Source organism: Sylvia atricapilla, chromosome 17, assembly GCF_009819655.1.
Source record: "Sylvia atricapilla isolate bSylAtr1 chromosome 17, bSylAtr1.pri, whole genome shotgun sequence".
In the NCBI taxonomy this organism is placed as follows: Eukaryota; Metazoa; Chordata; class Aves; order Passeriformes; family Sylviidae; genus Sylvia; species Sylvia atricapilla.
This window is the reverse complement of record NC_089156.1, coordinates 10,019,832-10,041,528: the sequence shown is the minus strand read 5'-3', so window position 1 is coordinate 10,041,528 and position 21,697 is coordinate 10,019,832. Positions and strand designations below refer to the sequence as shown.

General features: G+C 48.9%; 3 protein-coding genes across 5 annotated transcripts; 2 read left to right on the top strand and 1 right to left on the bottom strand.

The window, feature by feature from the left end:
- Positions 1-11: 11 nt before the first annotated feature.
- On the top strand, positions 12-12,504 carry USP30 (ubiquitin specific peptidase 30). Of its 2 annotated transcripts, none has more exons than XM_066331563.1 (13): positions 12-148; positions 599-708; positions 1,223-1,408; positions 1,960-2,063; positions 3,144-3,242; positions 3,930-3,972; positions 4,227-4,321; positions 5,380-5,439; positions 6,458-6,544; positions 7,029-7,109; positions 7,565-7,784; positions 8,370-8,487; positions 9,550-12,504. In XM_066331563.1, the coding sequence occupies exons 1-13, from the start codon at positions 96-98 to the stop codon at positions 9,785-9,787; spliced, it is 1,494 nt and encodes a 497-aa protein (XP_066187660.1). In that variant the 5' UTR covers positions 12-95; the 3' UTR covers positions 9,788-12,504. The 2 variants fall into 2 exon arrangements, with proteins under 2 accessions (XP_066187660.1, XP_066187661.1); XM_066331564.1 differs by having other exon boundaries at positions 15-113.
- Positions 12,505-13,336: 832 nt separating this feature from the next.
- On the bottom strand, positions 13,337-15,764 carry ALKBH2 (alkB homolog 2, alpha-ketoglutarate dependent dioxygenase). The gene is made up of 3 exons (XM_066331568.1): positions 15,459-15,764; positions 14,635-14,833; positions 13,337-14,096 (listed from the first exon to the last, which is right to left on the bottom strand). Exons 1-3 carry the CDS (start codon positions 15,670-15,672, stop codon positions 13,748-13,750), a joined length of 762 nt encoding a protein of 253 aa, XP_066187665.1. The 5' UTR covers positions 15,673-15,764; the 3' UTR covers positions 13,337-13,747.
- Positions 15,765-15,870: 106 nt separating this feature from the next.
- Positions 15,871-20,555, top strand: UNG (uracil DNA glycosylase). Of its 2 annotated transcripts, XM_066331567.1 has the most exons (7): positions 15,871-16,013; positions 16,607-16,801; positions 16,889-16,984; positions 17,734-17,831; positions 18,183-18,271; positions 18,602-18,780; positions 19,282-20,555. In XM_066331567.1, the coding sequence occupies exons 1-7, from the start codon at positions 15,924-15,926 to the stop codon at positions 19,420-19,422; spliced, it is 888 nt and encodes a 295-aa protein (XP_066187664.1). In that variant the 5' UTR covers positions 15,871-15,923; the 3' UTR covers positions 19,423-20,555. The 2 variants fall into 2 exon arrangements, with proteins under 2 accessions (XP_066187664.1, XP_066187663.1); XM_066331566.1 differs by lacking the exon at positions 15,871-16,013 and having other exon boundaries at positions 16,502-16,801.
- Positions 20,556-21,697: the final 1,142 nt, after the last annotated feature.

The window sequence follows — 21,697 nt, the reverse complement described above, 5'->3', positions numbered from 1 at the left end:
CCCGCGCCACTTCCGGTGCCGTATCCCGGCCGGTCCGCGCGCTCTTGCCGTCCCCCCGGCGCAGCCCGGCCGCGCGCCCGCGTTCCGGCGCGGCTATGCTGGCGGACGGGCCGGTGCGGCGGCTGCTGCGGGCGGGGGAGGGGGCCAGGTCCGAGGGGAGGGCTCGGCTGTGACGGGACAGGGTCGGGATGGAGCGGGAAGAGGCTCGGGACGAGCCGGGAGGAGGCCGGATCTGAGGGGAGGGCGGGTGTGGGGGCTCGCGTAGGTCGGGGCGAACCCTCGGCCGAGCGCTTCCTTTCTTCCTTTCCCTTCTTCCCTCACTTTCTTCATTTCCCCTTTCCTCTTCGTTTCCTCCTTTCCCTTCTCCCCTTCACCCCTTTCCCCTTGCCGTTTTCCTCCTCCATTTCCCCCTTTTCCCATATCCCCGTCCCCTTTCTCCCTTTCCCTCTGCGCTGCCGGGGAAGGCCGGCGGGCTGCGGGCTCTGCCTCTCGCCGCAGCTCCTTCCCTCGGTTCCCGCAGCTCCTTCCCTCGGTTCCCGCAGCTCCTTCCCTCGGTTCCCGCAGCTCCTTCCCTCGGTTCCCGCTTTTCCCGTTGCAGGCACCGAGCCATGCGGAGCTGGGGGGTGCTGGGGGGAGCGGCGGCGGCGCTGGCGGCCGGGATTTACGTGCTGTGGGGCCCCATCACCGGCAGGAAACGGCGCCGGAGAGGTACCGGCAACAAGCCCAGCATGGGCTTTATTTAACGGGCATGGGCTTTATTTAACCCCGGCATGGGCTTTATTTAACCCCGGCATGGGCTTTATTTAACCCCGGCATGGGCTTTATCCCGGTTTTCCAGCTGGCCTAAACAGCTGCGAAAGCACCTGTGGGAGGGTTGGGTGGGATTTTGGGGAGGAATTCTTCGCTGGGAGGGTGGGGAGGCTCTGGCAACAGCATCTTGGGGTCTGCCACATCCCTGGAAGTGTCCAAAGCCAGGTTGGACAGGGCTTGGGGCAGCTTTGGATAGTGGAAGGTGTCCCTGCCCATGGCTAGGGGTGATTTCCAAGATCCCTTCCAAACCTGGGATTCTGTGAAAGAGCAAAAAATCAACTGAAATACCCCAAAATGAAAGCTGAGCTCCGTTTTTTTTCTGTAATTACACCATCTCACACAGCATTCCTACTGAAAACCGGGATGTTTCCCCTGGATTTCGTGGTGTAAACTCTTGCAATTCTCTTTGCAGGGCTTGTCCCGGGTCTCCTGAACCTGGGGAACACGTGTTTCATGAATTCCCTGCTCCAGGGCTTGTCCTCCTGCCCCTCCTTCATCAGGTGGCTGGAGGAGTTCACGGCACAGTACAGGACAGAGCAGGGGAAATCCCAGGACCATCAGCAATGCCTGTCAATGACTTTGCTGCAGCTCCTCAGAGGTACTGAGATGTTTTCCTGTTGTGGCAAACCAAAGATAAAATATTTGAGGAGAAATGTGTTTGTTTTTAGCCTCTTTACCCAAGGAAGGAAGCTCATGGGGTTTGAATTCCCTGTTTTATTTCGCTCTCTGATTTTCAACTCCATGACCAAAGCTCAACCACCTTTCACAAAAGGGTTGAATTCCATAGAATTCAAGAAATCTAGAATTCTATTAAAAAAATTAGTAGCAAATTATTTAAGGTTTGTTTGTTTTTACCCAAGCTTACTATTTTCCCAAAAATCTGGGACTATTCAACCACACTTTGCGAGGTTTCAGATAAAAATATTAAAGATTTAAGGTGATTAATTTCTGGGCTAAATTCATCTCTGACACCCTCAAGTGATGTCCTGGCTTCCCTCCCAGGGTTGTTTTTAAAGGAATTCCCTTGGAAGTTTTGCCTGGGGTTGTTCCTGTGGCAGTGGTGTGAGGCTGGTGGTGCTTTAACCCTGTCAAACACTGATTTTTACCCATTTTTGGCTCCTCCTGACACTCCTGCATTCCCTTCTCCAGCTTTATCCTGCCAGGAGGTGACAGAGGATGATGTCCTGGATGCCAGCTGCCTGCTGGACGTGCTGAGGATGAACAGGTGGCAGATCTCCTCCTTTGAGGAGCAGGTGAGTGCAGGAATCTGGGAAAATCCCCTTGGACTGGGATTTCCCAGAGCTGGAGCTGTCAGACCTGAATTCTGCTTCCAAAAAAGTGCTGGAAAACATCCACAGGTTGAGAATGGAGCTTTCAGGGAATTCCTGGCTGCTTCCAAACCTTGTCATTACCAACAGGGCCAGGAATATTAAACCAGAACAGATCCAGCCCTGATTTCCCTATGGATAAAGGATCTGTGCTCTGCTCCCAGGGATGCACTCCAGATTTCCAATCTTTCCAGAAATCTGAATTATTTGCAATTCTTGTCAGTATTTCCAGTGCACTCCATCAATTATCCCACTCCTAAAATATATTCCTGATTTCCAGGGATAGATGTCAATTATGCTTCCCTCGAAATTGGGGAAAACAGGGAGCTGGGAATTCACTTGGCAGTTTTTTTGGTTTTTTTTTTTCTCCCAAGTGTTTTAGTTCCTTGTGAGTTTATATGGCCCAGAATGCCTTGAGTACTGTTAGGAAGCTTTTGGGCCCAACAAAATATATTCAATATTGACACAACTATTACTATAATAAAATATTTAATACAGTTATTTAGCTGTTTGATTGTATATTATGTTTATATTTGCTGTGTATTTATGTTAAAGTATAAATAGAAATGTTTATTTATATATAAATATAAATATATATTTATATATAAATTTAATAGAATGTTAAAGTATAAATAGAAATGTTTACTTATATAAACATATAAATATATATAATTTATATAAATATATAAATTATATATATAAATTATATATATAAATTATATACAAACTATATATAAATATATAAAATTTATATATTTATATATAAATTTAAGATAAATGTTAAAGTATAAATAGAAATGTTTATATAAGTATCTATTTCTATATACATTTAATAGTAATGTTTGAATATTTATAAGTGTAAATACAAATACGAACATAAATACAAATATAAAAAATATAATATAAATCTGGGCTCTGAGCTGTAATTTTTGCTCACATCCCTGTGGGATTCCAGCCCTCCTGGAGGGTTATTTTGATGTCTGTTGGTTCTGTCTCCATTTTCAGGATGCCCATGAGCTGTTCCATGTCCTGACCTCTTCCCTGGAGGACGAACGGGATCGGCAGCCCCGTGTGACCCATCTCTTTGATGTGCATTCCCTGGAGGTGATCCCACTTTTTCCCTTAGCACAGATTCCTGGAATCTGCCCAGATTCCCAAGTAGAAAGTGTCTGTTTAGGATATTTGGAAGCTGTTCTTTAATCCTTTGGTAGGAACTCGTCAATAAGTTAAATTTAAAGAATTCTCAGGTTTTTCAAAGAAAATACCTTTGAATTTCCAGTGCTCCTGCTTGGCTGAGGGCTTTTGCATCCCTGAATCAATGGGATGTAGGGATTTAAGTTAGTTAACTCTGATCTGTAGTTCCTACCTGAAAAAGGGTTGAAAACTGCCAAAAGGGCATTTCTGGAAGAGTTTTCTGGAGGTAAAATTGATCTTATCCTCCAGCTTGCTGATAAACTTGATGCAGATGGAAAAAAAAAAAGGTTTGCCTAAAATATAGACTGAAAAAAGAGACAAAATCTTCTGTTTTAGTGTTCTGAGACAGAGTTCTGCAGATTAATGGCTCCTTTTACAAGCAATTGTCAATCATAAATTTGTTTTGTACCAGTTTTTTTTTTTGTTGTTGTTGTTTTACAAATATAAAGAGCCTCTGAGACTCCCACAATTTTTCTAATGCCAGAAAAGCCAGTTAGGGATGAAATAGGGACACATTCAATTCTTCATGTATTAAATTGCTACATCTTTTCTATGTTGCTGTTGTTGTTAATCAAGTGTTTTTATCTCTTTCTGTAGCAACCAGAAATAACCCAAAAGCAAATAAGCTGCAGGACAAGAGGTAGGATTTTATTCCTCCTGGATATTCTGAATATTCATAGGGTAGTTTTGTTTATTAAGGGGATCATATTAACTGATCTTTGTACTGAACTGAAATAGAAATCAAAAAAAATATAAATAAACCTCCATTAATTATTAATCACTGGGACAAAAATGTGCTTTGGAGGCATTAATTTTGTTACTGCAGGGCAAAAGGGTGGGATTGGAGTGATGGATGGATGGATGGAAAATCCATGGACAAGTTTTGTGTTGCAGGATCTCTTCCCCCTGTGTCCAACCACTGGAAATCTCAGCACCCTTTCCATGGAAGGCTGACCAGCAACATGGTCTGCAAACACTGTGAGCACCAGGTGTGGAAATAGAGATGTTTTTATTATTATTATTAATATCTGTGTCATGTGAGAAGGGATATCCAACACTCAGAGTGCTGATCTCTTGGTGATGAACAAGGATTTATCCCTGAACAGACTAAAAAAAAAATTCATGTGATGCACCTTTTGGGGGTAACAGCTGCCTCACCAAACAGAATAATGGATGTTTTATTCTATTTTTGAATGAACAATTAATTAATTAACAATACTGCCTGAAAATCCACTCACATGGGTGAGTTCAGGACTCGCTGCTCATTCAGCACATTTTGCAAAGGCACTTTAAAGTCCAGTTATCTCAAGTATGGAAATGAAGATAACCTGGATAAAGGGAAAAAAACCAAACCCAAAACCAAAAAATAAACCTCATTTATAGCTCAAACCAAGAGAACATTTGTATTTCATTTCTCAAAACATTGGAAACAAACTGGAAAGAGCAGGAGAAGACTGAGCAGAACATTCCTGGTGTTCCTTGGCACAATTAGGAAACTGAGGGGGTTTGGATCCTGTTCCACCAGGGAATTATGGACAGCACGGGGCACAGGTCATCTTGGGAGAGTTGGGTTGGATTTTTTGGGGACTGATGATGCCCTGAGAGGCTGCCCAGAACAGAGGGTAGCCAGTGTTAAAGGAATAAAGTGGGTATTTATTAAAAAAGGTCTTGGGCAGTACAAGAGCCTGGCCAAGGCTACACCCAAGATGGACCAGGGCTCATGAGTTTTCACATTTCTATAAATTGTGGTCAGTTTACATATTTGGGTTAATTAGTTGTCCAATTATAGCTTCAGGTAATGAAGTCCCATCCTTCCAGCTTGCTCTCCTCAATTTGCTGTTTGTACTTTTTGGGCCTGAAGCTGCAGCAGTGTCCTTGGTTCTGGGGCTGGAAAAGTTTTGTTTAACCAAACTGTGAGGAGATCTTGCTAACACTCTGAATGAAGTTCAGAGTTATATACCAATGCAGTACAGAATCTGGAAAATACAAAAACTGAAACTTAAGGCATCACTGAGATCAGTCCTGGCTCTGGAATGTTCTCTTGCAGAGCCCTGTGAGGTTCGACACCTTCGACAGCCTCTCCCTGAGCATTCCAGCAGCTGTGTGGGTGAGTATCCCACTGCTCCCTGACCCATCCTGCCCTTCCCAGGGCCTTTCTCAGCTGCACAGGACATTCAGAGCTACTTTAGGGTTTGATTTTCCTGCCCTTTTACAATCCTGTGCTGCTGCAGGACCTTCTCCCCAACGGGTGGTGCGAGGTTCTCATGAGTCCAGCAAACAGAACTTGGTGATGCCACCAGAGCTTTCTGTTTCTCCTGGTGGAATTTGGAGAATTTGGTCTTTCCTGTGGAATTTGAAGAGCCCAGATCATATCCCAAGGGCTGCTTCCCATCCTGGGAAGATGACCTTCAGCTGGGATTCCCCTCACACCTTACCCCATCCATCCTTTTCCAGCAGCTGATTTCAACTGGGAATTGTTTTTATTTCTTTCTGCTTCTGACAAATTTCCAGTGACAGAACATTTTGGATTTTTGGGGCAACATCTGTAGGCTCTTTTTGGACTGTAAGAGTTTGTTATTTCATGTCTGGTAGTGATTTCTTTCCACTGCTACTCCTGGAAATTGTGATTCCTACTTGCAGAGTGCCCTCCTGGACAGCCAGGATTGGCGTTTGGACACATCTTCTGCTCCTTGTGTTTTGTTTTATCCACTCCTTGGCAGGGCAGGATGTGAGGAAGGGTAGGAAGGAAGCTTAAATTCAATTAAAAGCTGGATTTCTCCTATGGATGGGGGCAGAGAGCATAAAGTGACCCCTGAAGTGCTGGAATGAGAGATAAATAGGAGCAGGACAGGAATGTGTGGTTTAAAGCCCCACTGAAGGGCTCACACAGGGAGTCACTGCTGCTGTTATCAAAAGGCTGCAAAATTTTCCATGTTTAATCCAGGCTAAAGGAGAATCCCCACAGTTACCTGATCACCCAAAGTCATTTAGTCAGTTCTTTCATTAAATAAATCTGCAGTTCTGTAGTTTTTCTGTGGAAGAAATCATTAAAAATCCTTTCCCAAAACCTAGTTGAATGCACCCTAAAATTCCTGCAAATAATTTTGGCTTTTCTTGGCACTCAGGGTCGTCCCATGACATTGGACCACTGCCTCCATCACTTCATCTCCTCAGAGTCTGTGAAGGATGTTGTGTGTGACAACTGCACCAAAGTAGGTCCCCTTTGATTCCTGTCACTTTAATTCCTGTCACTTTTATTCCTGTCACCTCCCCACTCAGTTTTGAGCCTGCTGACACAATCCTGGCTTCACTTGCCACCTCCTTTTTCTTCAGGATTTGGGGGATTTCAGATATTTAACAAGGAGTTCTTACCTCACAGAATATTTGAGGTTTCACTTAGTACTGCTGTTAAAAATCTACAAATGTTTTATTCTGTAGTTGCCAGGTATCACCTGGGTATTGTTGCTCTGGAATTGTTTAAAAATCAACAGAAGGGAGGCAGTTCTGAGTGAATGGAGTTCTCTAAATGCTCATTTCTGCTTGAATTTGGTTTAGAATTTGGATCCTTTAGGAATTCTGGTGATTTTAAAGTGATTAATCACATTCCTAGGTGTGATTAATGCACTGAGCATAAACCAGACAATTAATTGCTCCTATCTGCAGGTGCCTTCATTTTTTTTCCCCTTTTCATTCCAGATCCAGGCAGAAGGAATTCTGAATGGACAGAGCATAGAAAACCAGAGAACTACGTTTGTTAAGCAACTAAAATTAGGAAAGGTGAGGTAAAAAAAAACCCCTCAAAAACTCCTAAATCCTGTCCCACAGTGACTTCTCTCTTTGAGCTGGTTGTGTCCATTTCTTGCTATTAGACCACAAATATTTTACTTTTCAAAGTAAACTCAACTGGCAAATATTTGTGGGCACTGAGGCCTCAACTCAGCAAAACATCAAACATTAAACACTTAAAGGATGTGAATGTTCTGCTATTCAGCAATTTCAGCTCTTTATAACTCCTAATGGTTTTGGTTTTTCCCCTGTGCAAAGCCATTAATTATTGGGGATTAGGCAATGTCAGGAATCTCACAAGAATAATCGTCACATTTTGGGGGACACTGTTGCCACTGAGCTTACACAGAGATAAGGGAAATATATTTCCTTATTCCCTGGACTTACCACCTGTGTTTTTTTCCATGAAAAACGTGGATTCTCCTTTCCTGAACTCGTTCCTGAAGCTGCCCCAGTGTTTGTGCATCCACCTGCAGAGGCTGAGCTGGTCAAACCAAGGCACTCCCCTGAAGAGACACGAACACGTCCAGTTCAATGAGTTCCTGGTCATGGACATCTACAAATATCGAGTTCCTGGCCCCAAATCCAACCAGGAGCAGCTCAGCCAGGAAAGCTCTGAGGAGACAACCCCTGGAGTAAAGGATGGGAGAGCAGGGAAACCTTCAGGTACCTCCTTTGCCAATAAAACAGTTCTGCTCTTTCTGCATTTCAGGGATCAAACTTTCTCTGCAGGATCAAGCCATGAACAGTATCTTGATGTGGGGGTCTGCAAAGAGGACAGAAATCCCTTTGCCATTCCCAAATTTGCAGTTCAGTTTGGATCATTTCATTTTGAGCCTACTAAATATATTTAAAAAAAATAATTACAAAACATAGCACTGAATTCACATATTTTATATCCAAAGGTGTGTTGAGCTTGGGATGTCCAAAGGTTTTCCTTGTTAGGGATCTCTTCCAGGGCTTCAGGAAAAGCAGAGAAGGAAAGCTGGGAATGGTGAATTCTTCCAAAACACTTGGAAAATCCAGCTGTAGGAGGTCTGTCCTTAGGCAGCTCAATATTCCTTTAATTGGGATTTTGGACACATGGGCATTTCCATATTTGTCATGTGAAATGAATTTGAATAAAATATCCATTGCCTTTGGATATTAAAATCAATCCAATACCTTCATATCCCATGATGCAGGAGCAGGGCTGCTGTTCTCAGCAACAGCGTTAAAGTTAAATCCCTGAATTTTTCCTTCCTCTGACAGATGCAGAACAACCAGCTGGTACCAGACCTCTCTTCATGAATGGTGCCTCCTCTTCCTCCTCTTCCTCATTTTTAATGTCCCCAGGAACTTTCCCACTTGCTGCATTCCCTGAGTGCAGGTAAGTTTGAGATTTTTACCCTCTCTCTTCATTTCTGTCCTTCAAATTCTTTCCCTTTCTTCTGTCCTTGTCCTGAGGCTGCCCAGTCACAGCAGGTAACCTTTGTCCCAGCTCCTGTCCTTGTCTCTTGGGTGATTTTTAATCCTGGGAAAAGGAGTAGTAGGGCAAGTTACAAGCAAAACTCAAAATCTCCTTCTTCTGGTTCATGGAGCAGTAAAATCCTCATGAACAGCCATAATCCCATTGCTGCTGGTTTCCTCTAGCCCTTCTTTTCCTTCTTTTCCAAATGGTTGTAAGAAATCCATAGATTTTTTTTTTCTCAAGATGTCTTTGATTTCAAGTTGCACCTGCCATGATTCCACTTGGTAAATCACCCTTGGGGCTTCTGCTGATAATCCTTTTCCATAGAATTCCAGAATGGTTTGGGTTGGTAGGGAACTTAGAAAGCCCCTTAGGACTCCCCCAAATCCCCTCGTGTGCCTTTGGTGTCTTCCCAAAACGGTCCTGAGACCCCTCTCAGAGCCTCCCCAGGACCCTCCAAACTCCCATCAGACACCCCCAACTCCTCCAGAGACTCCCCCAAATCCCCTCAAATTCCTGATGGAGCAGCAGGAAAAAGGGATTTGGATCACAGAATGGTTTGGCTTGGAAGGCAACTTGGAGATCATCCCATCCCACCACTCGCCATGGGCAAGGGACACACCTTCCACTAGATCAGGACCACTCCACACAACCCTCCACCTCAATTCCCCTCAGGGAGCCACAGCCTTGCTCCAGGCAGGAATTGTGGCTGCTCTGGTGTGTCTGTGTGTATCCCAGGGAGCCACAGCCTTGCTCCAGGCACGAATTGTGGCTGCTCTGGTGTCTTTGTGTCCCAGGGAGTCACACCCTTGCTCCAGGTGGGAACTGTGGCTGCTCTGGTGTCTGTGTGTATCCCAGGGACACACAGCCTTGCTCCAGGCAGGAATTGTGGCTGCTCTGGTGTCTTTGTGTCCCAGGGAGCCACACCCTTGCTGCAGGCAGGAACTGTAGCTGCTCTGTTGGGTCTGTGTGTCCCTGCAGGGCCCCGCTGTACCTGTACCGCCTGATGGCCGTGGTGGTTCACCACGGGGACATGCACTCGGGACACTTTGTCACCTTCCGGCGCGCTCCGGGCGCCCGCGGCAGCCAGTGGCTCTGGATCTCGGATGAATCCGTGCGCAGGGCCAGCCTGCACGAGGTGCTGGCTGCCAGTGCCTACCTGCTGTTCTATGAGAGAGTGCACGGCCGGGCCCAGCCCCAGAGCCCGGCCCAGCACTGAGCTGGGAGTGCTGGGATCATCCCCGGAGCCCTCGGAGCATCCCCTGCCCCTGGAGCGTCCCTAGAGCTCCCTCGGAGCATCCCTTGGAGCATTCCTGGAGCCCGTGGATCATCCTGAGCCCCCTCGGAGCATCCCTGCAGAATCCCTGGAGCCCTCGGATCATCCCCAGCCCCGGGTGTGTGTTGAGAAGCGTTTTCCTGCCTTGTCCCGAGGCTCTGTCCCATGTCCTGACACGGCACTTTTCCCCAGGGAGATGCTTTTATCCCACACGTTTCATTCCCCAAGGGGGAGCTCTGGAAAGGGTTGATGTCAAGCTGCTGTTGAAGAGCCCATCCCAATCCCTCCCCTGGCACCTCTCCATTATGCACCAGCCCCTCCAGGTTCCTTTCCCCATGGCAATGCCTGGGAATTGTGTTTTGTACCAAACTTCCCGGAGCTGTTCCAACACCCAGCCCCGATGTGTTGAGAGGCCTTTGTCTGTCAGGCACGGATTTGTCCCAAGGCTCTATTCCCAGTGTTTCCCAGTGGGGAGCCCTGGGAGGGGGCGATGGGAAGCTGCTGTTGGCAAAGGCAATGATTTAAGACACAAAGTGCCTTGAGCTTCCCTGAACAGCTGCATTGCCACTGGCCCAGCCCTCTGCATGCCCACTTGTATCCTGGGAATGCCTCACAACCACGGGATGAACCCATGGAATCACATTTCTCCTGACCTGTCAACTAAAGGCATCTCCACAAACAGCCCTGGTCCAAAAGATTTCCCCGTTCACACGATTTTCCTCCTGCTTTACTTCTTTATAAACTCCTTCTCCTGATTTAAATCGCTTTATCCAGGAGATAATTTTGTATCTATTAAGAGCTGAAACCTTAATTTATTGCTCCATACCTTTGGAATATAGCTGGAATCAGCACATGGAGGTGTTTGCTAGTGCTCAGTGTTGTCATTTCCTTCAGCACTGTTGAATCCAGTGGTTTTGTAGCATCAAAAATTTTAACTTTTAATGCTGTGATTTCCAAGCTGCTGTAACTATTCTAGACTTGCCCTTCCCATTTTATTGCTGGAATCTGCTGTTCCCAGCATTGGGATCCATGCTCCTGGCTTGCAGCTGAGCTGTAGAGCAGCTCCTGGCCTTGTAAAATTAAATACAAACAACAGAGCAGGATTGATGGGCACTTACTGGTCCCATGAAGAAATCTGGGAATCCTGCATCAGCTCCAGGCTGCCCTGTAAATAGAAATAAGGGGATTTCTGCTGCTCTGGATTGTTTGATGTGAAAAAAAAAATAAAAAGAAAAAATCCCAAAATACAGAAGGAGAAGCAGCAAAAATCCTCCTTTAAAAACCTGCTTTTAAATGACCAGGAATACAATATGTAGATTGTTTTTAGCTTTCTTCTGTCCTTGTAAGCTTGGAGGAGAAAAATCCCTCATCAAACAAGCTTTTTTGTTTTTCAGTGTGAAGTTTTCAAATAACAGCTGTCTTAAATAGGTTTTTTTAGGGCAACTTTGTACCTCATGAATTCATAGTGCTGCCCAAAGCTCGGGGGTGTTCACACTTCCTCAGGAGAGGCTCCAAACCAGCCAAAGCAGGAGTGGTAACATGGGTGGATATGCAAAATTCTTTACACAACTCATCATTCCAGAGTCTGGAGCACAATTCCTGGCCCAGGTAATGCTCATAATGCATAAATATTGATAAATCCACTGCTGGGCTGGGACTTGGATCCTGGCTGTGCTGCACGCACAGTAGCTTGGTTTTAACCTGTTTTAAAGTTATAGAAAACCAAGAAAACAAGCAAAAAAAAAATACCTTGAAGGATGCAAAATGCCAAAAATTTGCCCTGGCCGTTGAAGGGAGAGCTGACAGAGCTGGAGAAGGAGCCAGCCCTCCCCACTGGGAGCCATCTAAAACCATCACCCCAACATCTCCCTCCAGCAGATCTGCCCCTGCACCTCAGAACTGAAACCATTTCCAGTGCCAGCAGTGGCTGTCCTGCATTATCCATGCTCAGTGCTCTGCTTGGGGGTTTTTTTCCTGGATTTGGGAGTTCAGCTGAGCAGCCCCTTGGCTTCGTTGTGCTGGAGGAGGGGCAGGGGACACGCACACTATGGACTGAAATGTGAAATCTGGCAGCTGGGACAAAGTCACCTCTTCCTGCACAGCCAGCAGGTTTTCTTTTGCCAAGAGCTGTTTTCCCTGGGCTGTGGATTGACTCTGGATCTCCCTCAAGGGCTATCAAGGGGAGGGTTGAGCCTTTTTTCCTGGCTTTGCCTGGTGGGGAGGAGTGGATGGGCTTGGCTTAACCCTTAGGTGAGGAAGGGAACAAATCCCAGCACCTCAGTCCTGGCCCTGAGCTGTGCCAGATCCTCCCAGCCCCCTGTGAGCATCAGATCTGTGCAGGGCTTTGGGAGCTCATCCTCCCCTTTGGAGGTCCCTGGGATTTGTTTTCCAGCCAGTCACACCTGTGGAGATCATTGGAATTTGTGCAGGTGTTTGGGAGCCAACCCTCCCCTTTGGAGGTCCCAGGGCTGTGTGTTTGCCAGCCAAACCTCCCCTTTGGAGGTCACTGGGATCTGTCTTTCCAGAGGTCACAGAGCTCTGTGTTTTCCAGCCAAACCTCCCCTCTGTGCAGCCACAAGGCTCAAATGCTGGCACTCATCCCTCCCAAGCTGCCATGGCGGAGATGATGTTAATAAATTGTAAAGAATTAAGAGCTCCAAGATGACATCTCTGTGTTTGGATTATTCTTGTCTTATTTTGTGTGTTAATTTAAAAATGTTTGTTCCAGTCCAAGCACTGCACTGCTGTTTGAAGTTGCTTTTTTTTTTTTTTTTTTCACTTCAGGGTATTTTTGTAACTGTACAGTAGCAATAAAAGAACAAACTTGGTAGAAAAATCAGTGTGGGGATGTCTTGAAACAAACAGCAAGCTGGGAGCCAAAAGGGGTTGAAACAGCACTTCACAAGCTCTGCATAAGAAGGATTTTCTGCAGCTCTTCAGGCTCCACAGAGCATCGCAGAGTGGCAGAGGGTGGGAAGTACCAACTCCCAGTTGTCTGCACAGCCCTTAATTCCACAGGAATAATGGATCCACCACTGAAGGCCAGAGCCCAGCATTAATTCCAGGGGCTGTAACCAGGTTACACAGGATTTAGTTCCCATTCTCACTCAGAACTCACCATTTTTTGATGTCTCAAGATCTCTTGGGGACTGGACAGGATTCCCTCATTTTCAGCAGGATTTCCTGTGGGCGTGGGAGGTGATGGCTTTCAGGGATGGATTTTCAGGATGGGATTCCTAGGGATAATTATTTAGGAAAACACACTCTCAGAGTGACAGCCTTCCAGTGGAAATGGGACAACCCAGTGGAAATGGGACAAAAAAAGGGCATTTTTTGCTGCCTGTTATTTTGTACAAAGGACCTGAGGGAGGAAAAATCTTGTGCTTCCTCCTGCAAGAGCAGCTTCCCCCAGGAGCAGAGGAATTCAAGCAGACAGGAGTCACAGTGAATCACTTATCCAGCCACACTGCACTCCTGTCCTCACACCTCATGTCAGGCTCATCTTTGCTTTATTTTAATTAAAAAAAACCCAAAAAACCAAGCAAACCAGAGCTCAGAAAAGTGTCACCCGTAGAGTATCAGCTTTAACCGATCACAGCTTGTGGCTCACAGTGTTTATAAACTGCTGCCTCCAGGGTATGCAGCGTTTTCATCTTCTTGGAACACTGCTTAGATAAAGATCACCTCAGAACAAACTTCTTGAGCAAAATAAGGGTAACAACCAGCAAAAACAGGGACCAACAGGCCCAGAGCAACAATTCCCAGAGGAAAAAAACCTTGCCATGGAGATCAGTGGCCACAGGCTTTAGCAGCAAAATTACCAAACCTCTCGTGTCCATTTCCTCCTCCAATCCCTTGGATCACCACAGGGGAATCCACACAGTTCCAGCAGGAACTGAAACTTCATTTCTCAGATCCCAAAGGCCCCGATGGCTGAACGTTTCCCTGCTTGGCCCTGGGCAGGATTTTCCTGAAGGTGAGGTTGACCCTGGGGGCCAGCACCCTCCTGCGTGGGGGCAGGCTGTGGTACCAGTAGAGGTTGGTGGGGTGTTTCATGAGGAGCAGGCTGCCGTGGGCCAGCTGCAGGGTGATCCTGCCCGTGCCTGGCAGCCCTCCTTTCCCCCGGTGATCCCGGTGCCGGAACACGAAATCCCGGCAGGCTCCGAAGGACACGGAGGCGATGGGGCTGTGGGGAACCAGCTCCTTCTCGTCGTCCCGGTGCTCCCCGATGTGATCCAGGCCGTCCTTGTACCTGGGCACACAGCTCTCTTAATTGCTGCCATCAATTACTTACATGTAATAGAATGTAATTAATGTAGTGTAATATATATATAATGGAATGTAATAGATAATATAATGTAATGTAACATAACAATATATATAACATACTATATGACATATAGTATATATAATATATATAATATATAATATATAATATTATATATAACATACTATAACATATACTAACACAACAGATAATATATAACATAATAACATATATAACATACTATACTATAATAACAATAACAATAACATATACTATACTACAATATAATATAATATATACTATATTACAATATACTATACTACACTACAACATAATATACTACAATATAATATAATATACTACAATATACTACGACATGATATGATATATGATATGATATATGATATGATATGATGTATTTATTTCCCAATTAAACCGAATCAACTCAAATGCTGCACAAGCTTTTGTGGGTGGTTTTTCTGGTTTCATTTGGAAGAAAAAGCTGCTGGTGCAGGGGCTGTACCTGTTGATGAGGACAAGGTTAAAGGTGTGCCCTGTCTCTGCGGTGACACGCTCCCGGATCCGGGTCAGCACCGGGATCCACGGCTTAGGGTGGAATGTGACACCCGAGTAAGTGTAGGACAAGCCAGGGTCTCCGTAGGTGACCTTCCTCCTGGGAATCTTGTGCCACGTGCCAAAGACGTGCAGTTTTGTCAAGTCTTCTGTTTAAACAACACAGGGGAAGGATCAAACCTGGGTCTGTATTGTCTCTGCACATCCAATATTCTCCTGGATCTGCAGCTTCTGGGAATCTCCAAACGGGAATGAGGGTGCTCATGTCAACCCAAAAGCTGTCATCCCTGTTCCCAGGGTTTGTGTCCCAGCAAAGCTGGACACTCTCTTGTTCCCCCCACCGAATGGGACAAACAGGAGCAGCAGCCCCATCAATTTCAGTCACCACTCCAGGATTATCCCTCGACAAACACTTCCAGCTCAGCAAACCGGCCCTGCGGGGTCAGACCTGTGTTCCTGGCTGCTCAGGGCCGCGCTGTGCAAACACCAGGCGGCTGCAGACATCTCCCAGCGCCTGCAAGCACTGGGAATAGCTCTGGGAACAGCCCGGGTGGGCTGGGCTGGGAAATGCTTCACTGGGAAGGGGTAACGGGGATATGGAGCGGAACAGAGCTGGACATAGAAGGGCTGAGGTTGGAAGGGACCAGTGGGGGTCATCCAGGCCACTCTCCTGCCCAAGCAGGGTCTCCAAGGGCACTCTCCAGGCCTTTGGGAGGCCTCCGGAGCCTCCCTGAACAGCCCGTGCTCCGGCACCCTCAGAGGGCAGGAATATACCTTCGAAATACTCCACCTCCTTCTCCAGCTCCTGGAAGATCTCGTCCGCCTCGGCCTTGCCGAAGAGGATGCGGTAATCACAGTTGAGCCCCTCGGCGCGGATCTCCCGCGGCGGCGGCCGCCCCGGGCCGGGCTCCTCCAGCCGCGGCCTCTTCCCGCCGCCGCCGCCATCCCCCGCCTGCCCGCGGGGCACTTTAACCACGAACGCGTCCATGGGCGCACCCGGCGCCGGGAGCGAGGCCCGGGCGGAGCGGGAGGCGCGATCCCGCGGGAAACGGGAGCGCGCGTCGGGGATGGCGGCGCACGGAGCCCCGCCCCCTCCCCGGCTGGCCACGCCCCGCAGCGCACGCGCGCGGTTTTGGCGCAAAATACCAGTCCCGCCCCCCATCTCTCGCCCGTTCTGCTCTGCTGCAGCCTCTCACTCGCCCCGGCTTCACTCGCTGCCTGCCCCGCTCCGCCGCAGCCATGATCGGGCAGAGGACGCTGCACTCCTTCTTCAGCCCCGTGCCGGCCAAGAAGCGCAGCCGCTCCCCGGAGCCGGGCGGCGATTCCGAGGTAGCGATCGGGGGGCTGAGGGAGCCCGCGGCTCTGGGGAAGGGGAGAGGGGAGGGAGGAGAGGGGTCTGGTGGCAGCACGGGCTTGTATCCTTCTGTGTGTGCGGGATGGGGCCTGGGGACACTGGCGCCTTTTTCTGAGGGGAATTGGGGGGGGGGCACTGTCGCCAAACTCCCGCGCGGCTCCACGCGTCGCTGAGCTGCCAATCGAGCGGCCACGCTCCGCTGCCGCCCAATGGGCGCTGAGACCCTCCGGTATGTCACTGTTGCTAGGTGGAATCCTCCCCGCATGCCGCGGCGAGCCAATGGGGAGAAGCGTGCGTTTTTCCCGCTGTCCAATAGCGAGCGGGCTTTTTGTGCCCGCGTCCGTGGGCGGGGCCCGCGCGGCGCAGCGACCAATGGGGGCGCGCGTTGTGTTTTGCCGCGAAACCGCCGCGTGCGGCGGGGCCGCCCCTCGGGCGGGGCCTGACCCGTTCCGCCGCGGCCGGAGTTCGTTCCGCCATGGCCCGTCCCGCCGTGGCCGCGCTGCTCCCCGCCCTCGGGCTGCGCTCCCGCATCCTCCGCGCCTGCCGCTCCCCAGCCCGCTGTTTGCAGGTCAGCGCCGCCAAGAAGGCGAAGGGAGCCGGCGATGAGGCGAGCCTGGCGCTGAGCGCGGAGCAGCAGGAGCGCATCCGCAAGAACAAGGAGGCGGCGCGGCAGCGGCTGGCGGAGCGGAACGTGCCCCCGGGCTTCGGCGAGAGCTGGCAGCGGCAGCTGGCCGGGGAGTTCTCCAAGCCCTACTTCGTGGAGGTGAGCAGCATTCCCCGATCCCCCCACCCCGCCCCGAGCGGCCGCTGCGGCCCCGCAGCCCCCGCTGAGGCCTCACTGTCCCCGCAGCTGATGGCGTTCGTGGCCGAGGAGAGGAAGCGCTACACGGTGTATCCGCCCCCCGAGCAGGTCTTCACCTGGACGCAGATGTGCGACATCTGGGATGTGAGTAGATGTGGGCGTCTCTCAGCTGCTCCGGGGAGTTTAACACAGTGAAGGTGCAGGGCGGGTGCACAGACACGTTCCCGCAGTGTTTGGTCCCTTAAACGTGGATCCCCTGGGATGTGGATGATGTTGTTTGGCTCACCTGCCTCATAAATCCAGCCTTCCCTTTCATGTCTGATACCAAACCGTGATTTTATTGTTTTATTACCCTCACAAACCACAGAGCTTCCTCTGATCCTTTTGATCTTTTTTCTGGTGTTATCAGCTTAACCTAGTTCATAGTTTTTTGATCTTGAACGTCTGTCTCTTGTTCTTTTAATGAACCAGTAAAGGACTATAATGAAAGGGAAAAAAGACAGACTAAGGTAATGTAATTTGCAATAAAACCTGTCAAAAATATCACAGCAGGTGTAGCATAAAGCTGAAACGGGATGAAACCTACTTGGAAAATAACAAGGTTTTTTTTTGTGACTGTGAAAATGTTGGTCTTCTGCACTAAATTCTATTGGTTATATTCATTATTTTGGCAGCAAAGCTGTAGGGATGATAATCCTTAGTGTTAGGTGGGGTCTGTGCTCTTTAGCAATGAGATATCTGAGATTTAACTTCAGTTTCTTGGAGGGGTTGGTGTGTGGCACATTTTTGTCTCTGTTTTACAATAAAGCTTATTTATAAGCCTTTCCTCCCCCCCCCACTCTCTGGGTAATAATACTGATTACAATTCAGTGTTAACCAAAGTCTGCTTTCAGGTAAAAGTTGTCATTTTGGGACAAGATCCATACCATGGACCTAAGCAAGCTCATGGGCTCTGTTTCAGTGTCCAGAAGCCTGTTCCACCTCCCCCCAGGTATGAAAATTTGCAAAATCCCTTTTGTTCTTTAATTATTTGCAGCTCTGTGGTGCTCAGGACTAGGAGCCAGAAAACTTATGTGGCTTGCAACTATTTATATTTGGATTGTGCATCACCTGGAAGGGTAATTCTGTGTATTTTTGGTGATATTCTGGATGTAAATTTTCATTTCCAGTCTCATTAAAGCTTCCAGGCAGACACACAGAGTCCTTGCTGCCCTGCCTCTGCAAATGGCTTATTAGCTTCAATAATAAGATTAAAACCAATGCTTTTCTTGCCTGCTTAGAGCAATAAGTGGTGTTGCTTGCTCTTGTCGTATTAATAATCTGCTTCTGGTTTGGTTTGCAGTTTGGAAAATATTTACAAGGAGCTGTCTGAGGACATTGAGGGCTTCACCCACCCTGGGCATGGGGACCTGACGGGCTGGGCCAAGCAAGGTGAGCTCAGAGACGCTCAGTGACGTGCCCTCTGTGGAGCAGAGAAGAATCTTATCTGAAAAACAGCCCTGTGGCTGGAAATAATCCACATGTGGGAGAGCAAATCACTTCTGAGCACCTTAAAATTAAATTTTACTTCAGCAACAGGAAAAAATGCAGGTTGAATCCCAGAATCCCAGAATGGTTTGGGTTGGAAAGAAGCGTGAAGTTTATCCAAGGGACACCTTCCACTAGGTCCAGGTTGCTCTGAGCTCCATCCAGCCTGGCCTTGGGGCAGTGCAGGGATGGATTAACCCTTGTTTCAGCCTCTGGATGTGCTTTGTTTGCCAGGAGTGCTCCTGCTCAACGCGGTGCTCACGGTTCGGGCTCACCAGGCCACATCCCACAAGGAGAGGGGCTGGGAGCAGTTCACGGATGCTGTGGTGTCCTGGCTCAACAAGAACCTGCACGGGGTTGTCTTCATGCTCTGGGGAGCCTATGCCCAGAGGAAAGGCAGCTCCATCGACAGGGTACACCTCCTTTTCCTCAGCCCTTCCCTCTGCCGTGGGTTTTCCCTCAGTTTGGTGGACACTAGAGGGCACTTCCCTTACGGAACTGGGAATTTTCTCTGCCTGAACTCTCAAATCGAGTTTTGCTTCTGCTCCAGCTTAGCCTTTGCCAGAATTAAGCAAGAGAAGTGGAGCAAGTGTAAGCTCCTGTTGTCAGCAGTGTCTCACAAGGACAGAGCTGTTTTTCCTAGTTAAGGGCTCATGAATCAATATGAAATCTGCTGGGGGGATGACAGCAGTTGGGAAATGCCAGGGCATTTATGTCTTTGCTTAGTGGGACAGAAGTCTTGATCCTTGTGGCTGGTTCTTTGGGTCTCAGGCTGGAGCAGGAGCCAGGTGTAAGGGGAGATCACAGCTGCCCTGGAGCAGGAGGAGGAGGAATGGGGGGTAAATCACCTGCCCTGGAGCAGGAACAGCCACAACCCTGCCAATCTAACAAGTGCTTTCCTCTGCCGTTCCCAGAAGCGTCACCACGTCCTGCAGACGGTTCATCCCTCACCCCTCTCTGTCAACAGAGGGTTTTTTGGCTGCCGGCACTTCTCCAAGACAAACGAACTCCTCAAGAAATCTGGGAAGAAGCCCATAGACTGGAAAGCACTCTGAGCTGGGGCTGAGGCCTGGGAGCAGCCCCTGGGTCAGGGGTTGGGGCACTTGTGATTCAAACTTCATTTCAAATTCCTGCTGACCTGAGGATTGTTCTTTGGGTATTGATCAATGACCAAACTTTCAGAGATGGTTATTTTTTTGTTTTAAATGTTGATTTTCCAAGAGCATGTTGGAGTGTCTGATGGACAGCTCTGCTGCTGGAACAGATCTTAGCTTGGTTTGAAGCAAAAAAAAAAAAAAAAGACCCCAAACACCAGAGTTTTGTATTGATTTGTGGTCATTGTGGCAATGGGAATTTATTTCAGATTCTGGTGAAAGGATGTCAGTTCTTACTGAGCTGCTCAGCTTTTGTACATGCCCTGCTGCCTCCTCATGCAAATCCAGTTTTCCTGTTTAGGGGGAAGGGAGATGACTCCATGGGAGGGGAAAAGGCTTTTGGTTTTAGCTTTTTGCCACAGATTTCTTACAAAAGTGACTTCTCGAGGCTGTAAAGAAAATACATGGTCAGGAGTGTTGATCGGTGTATCCATGATCTCAAGATTTTGGGATAAATCCTCCCAACAGTCACAGGGAGGCTGTGACCAAGATCCTTGGTAATGCTTTTGAAATTTTTTTTGGCATTTAGACAAGGAAATAAAAAGGTTTTAGGTTCTTCCTGTGTGTGTAATCACCTGGATGACAGGTGAGCTGTGCTGACCAAGGACCTGGGGGTACTTGCTGATGGCAGCAGCAAAGGTTTTTTCATCAATATCTCCCAGTTAATGGACTGGTAGTTGCAAATTAGTTCAGATCTTTTTAAGATCTTAAAAGAGGAAACTTAGTGCTTTGCCACCTTGGGAGCAAATTAAAGTTTCCACCTACTGTTGGTAATAACTGTTAGGACTTCCAGGAGGAAGAGGTGTTGACTTAATATTCCTGGGTTTCCAGGCCATCGTTGACTTTGTAATTCCTTTAATGGGAGCCCTTTTTTTTTTTTTTTTTTTTTTTTTTTTTTTTTTTTTAAATTATGCCAATTTTTATAGAATATCCTTTTAACCCTTCCTCTGGTGTTCTCTCTGAGGTAACACTATTACCAATGACGTTGACACTGTCTGTGGCCTTGCTGTATATGTTTGCTTGGGGGGTTGTTTGTTTTGGTTTGGGTTGTTTTTTTTTTTTCCCCTCGGTGTGGTTTGTTTTTTTAAATAAAAGTCACTTTGTTTACGTGATGTTGCATGGGTCCTTTACCACAGGGAGGGAGGAATGGGTGGAATGGGGAGTCCCTGTTCCCCCCAGGGAGCCAAACCCGGGAGCATGTCCTTGTCCTCGTCCCCGTGACCAGGCACAGGGCCAGGGCACCTTTGTCCCCCAAGGATCGGGTGTCCCCCTCCCTCCTTCCACCCTCATCTCCCGCAGAAAGTTTTCCAGACACGTTAGCAGGGAAATATTTCTGCTTGACGTGACCGTCACGTGTGAAACCCAACTGGGGCCAGCCCGGCGGGGGGAGACCGTGCTTCCCTTGGGGGGCGGCCCTGGCACCGCCTGGGCTCCGGCAGGGACAGCGAGGGGGGACAGATGGACACGCCGAGTGACCGGTGACACCGGAGTGACCGCCGGGGACCGGCGGGGGCATGGGGCTGGCAGCCATGGTGAGGGGGCGAGGGGCTGAGGAGAGAGCGAGGGGCTGAGGGGAGAGCGAGGGGCTGAGGGCAGGGCGAAGGGCTGAGGAGAGGGCGAGGGGCTGAGGGCAGAGCGAGGGGCTGAGGACAGGGCGAGGGGCTGAGAGCAGGGCGAGGGGCTGAGAGCAGGGCGAGGGGCTGAGGGGAGAGCGAGGGGCTGAGGAGAGGACGAGGGGCTGAGGGGAGAGCGAGGGGCTGAGGAGAGGACGAGGGGCTGAGGACAGAGCGAGGGGCTGAGGAGAGGACGAGGGGCTGAGGGGAGAGCGAGGGGCTGAGGAGAGGACGAGGGGCTGAGGAGCCCCGTGGCGCTTTTCCCTCACCCCCGTGCCCGGCTCTGACGGCGATACCCGACCGCACTTGCCGGATTTGGGGGTCCCGTTCACACCCGCGGTGTGAGGGCCGGGCTGGGGGCCGCCATCCTGTGAGGGCCGGGCGGGCGAGGCCGTGTCACCCCGCACCCGGCTCCTCACGGAGCTCCTGCTCCGGACAGCGAAAACAGCTCCGCCTGAGGGCGGCCGGCACCGGGGGCCGCGGTGCTGGAGCTCCGAGGAGACGGGGGCCGTAATTTCGGCGGCGCAGTCATTAATTACCGCGGTTCGTTCTCTCTCTCCAGG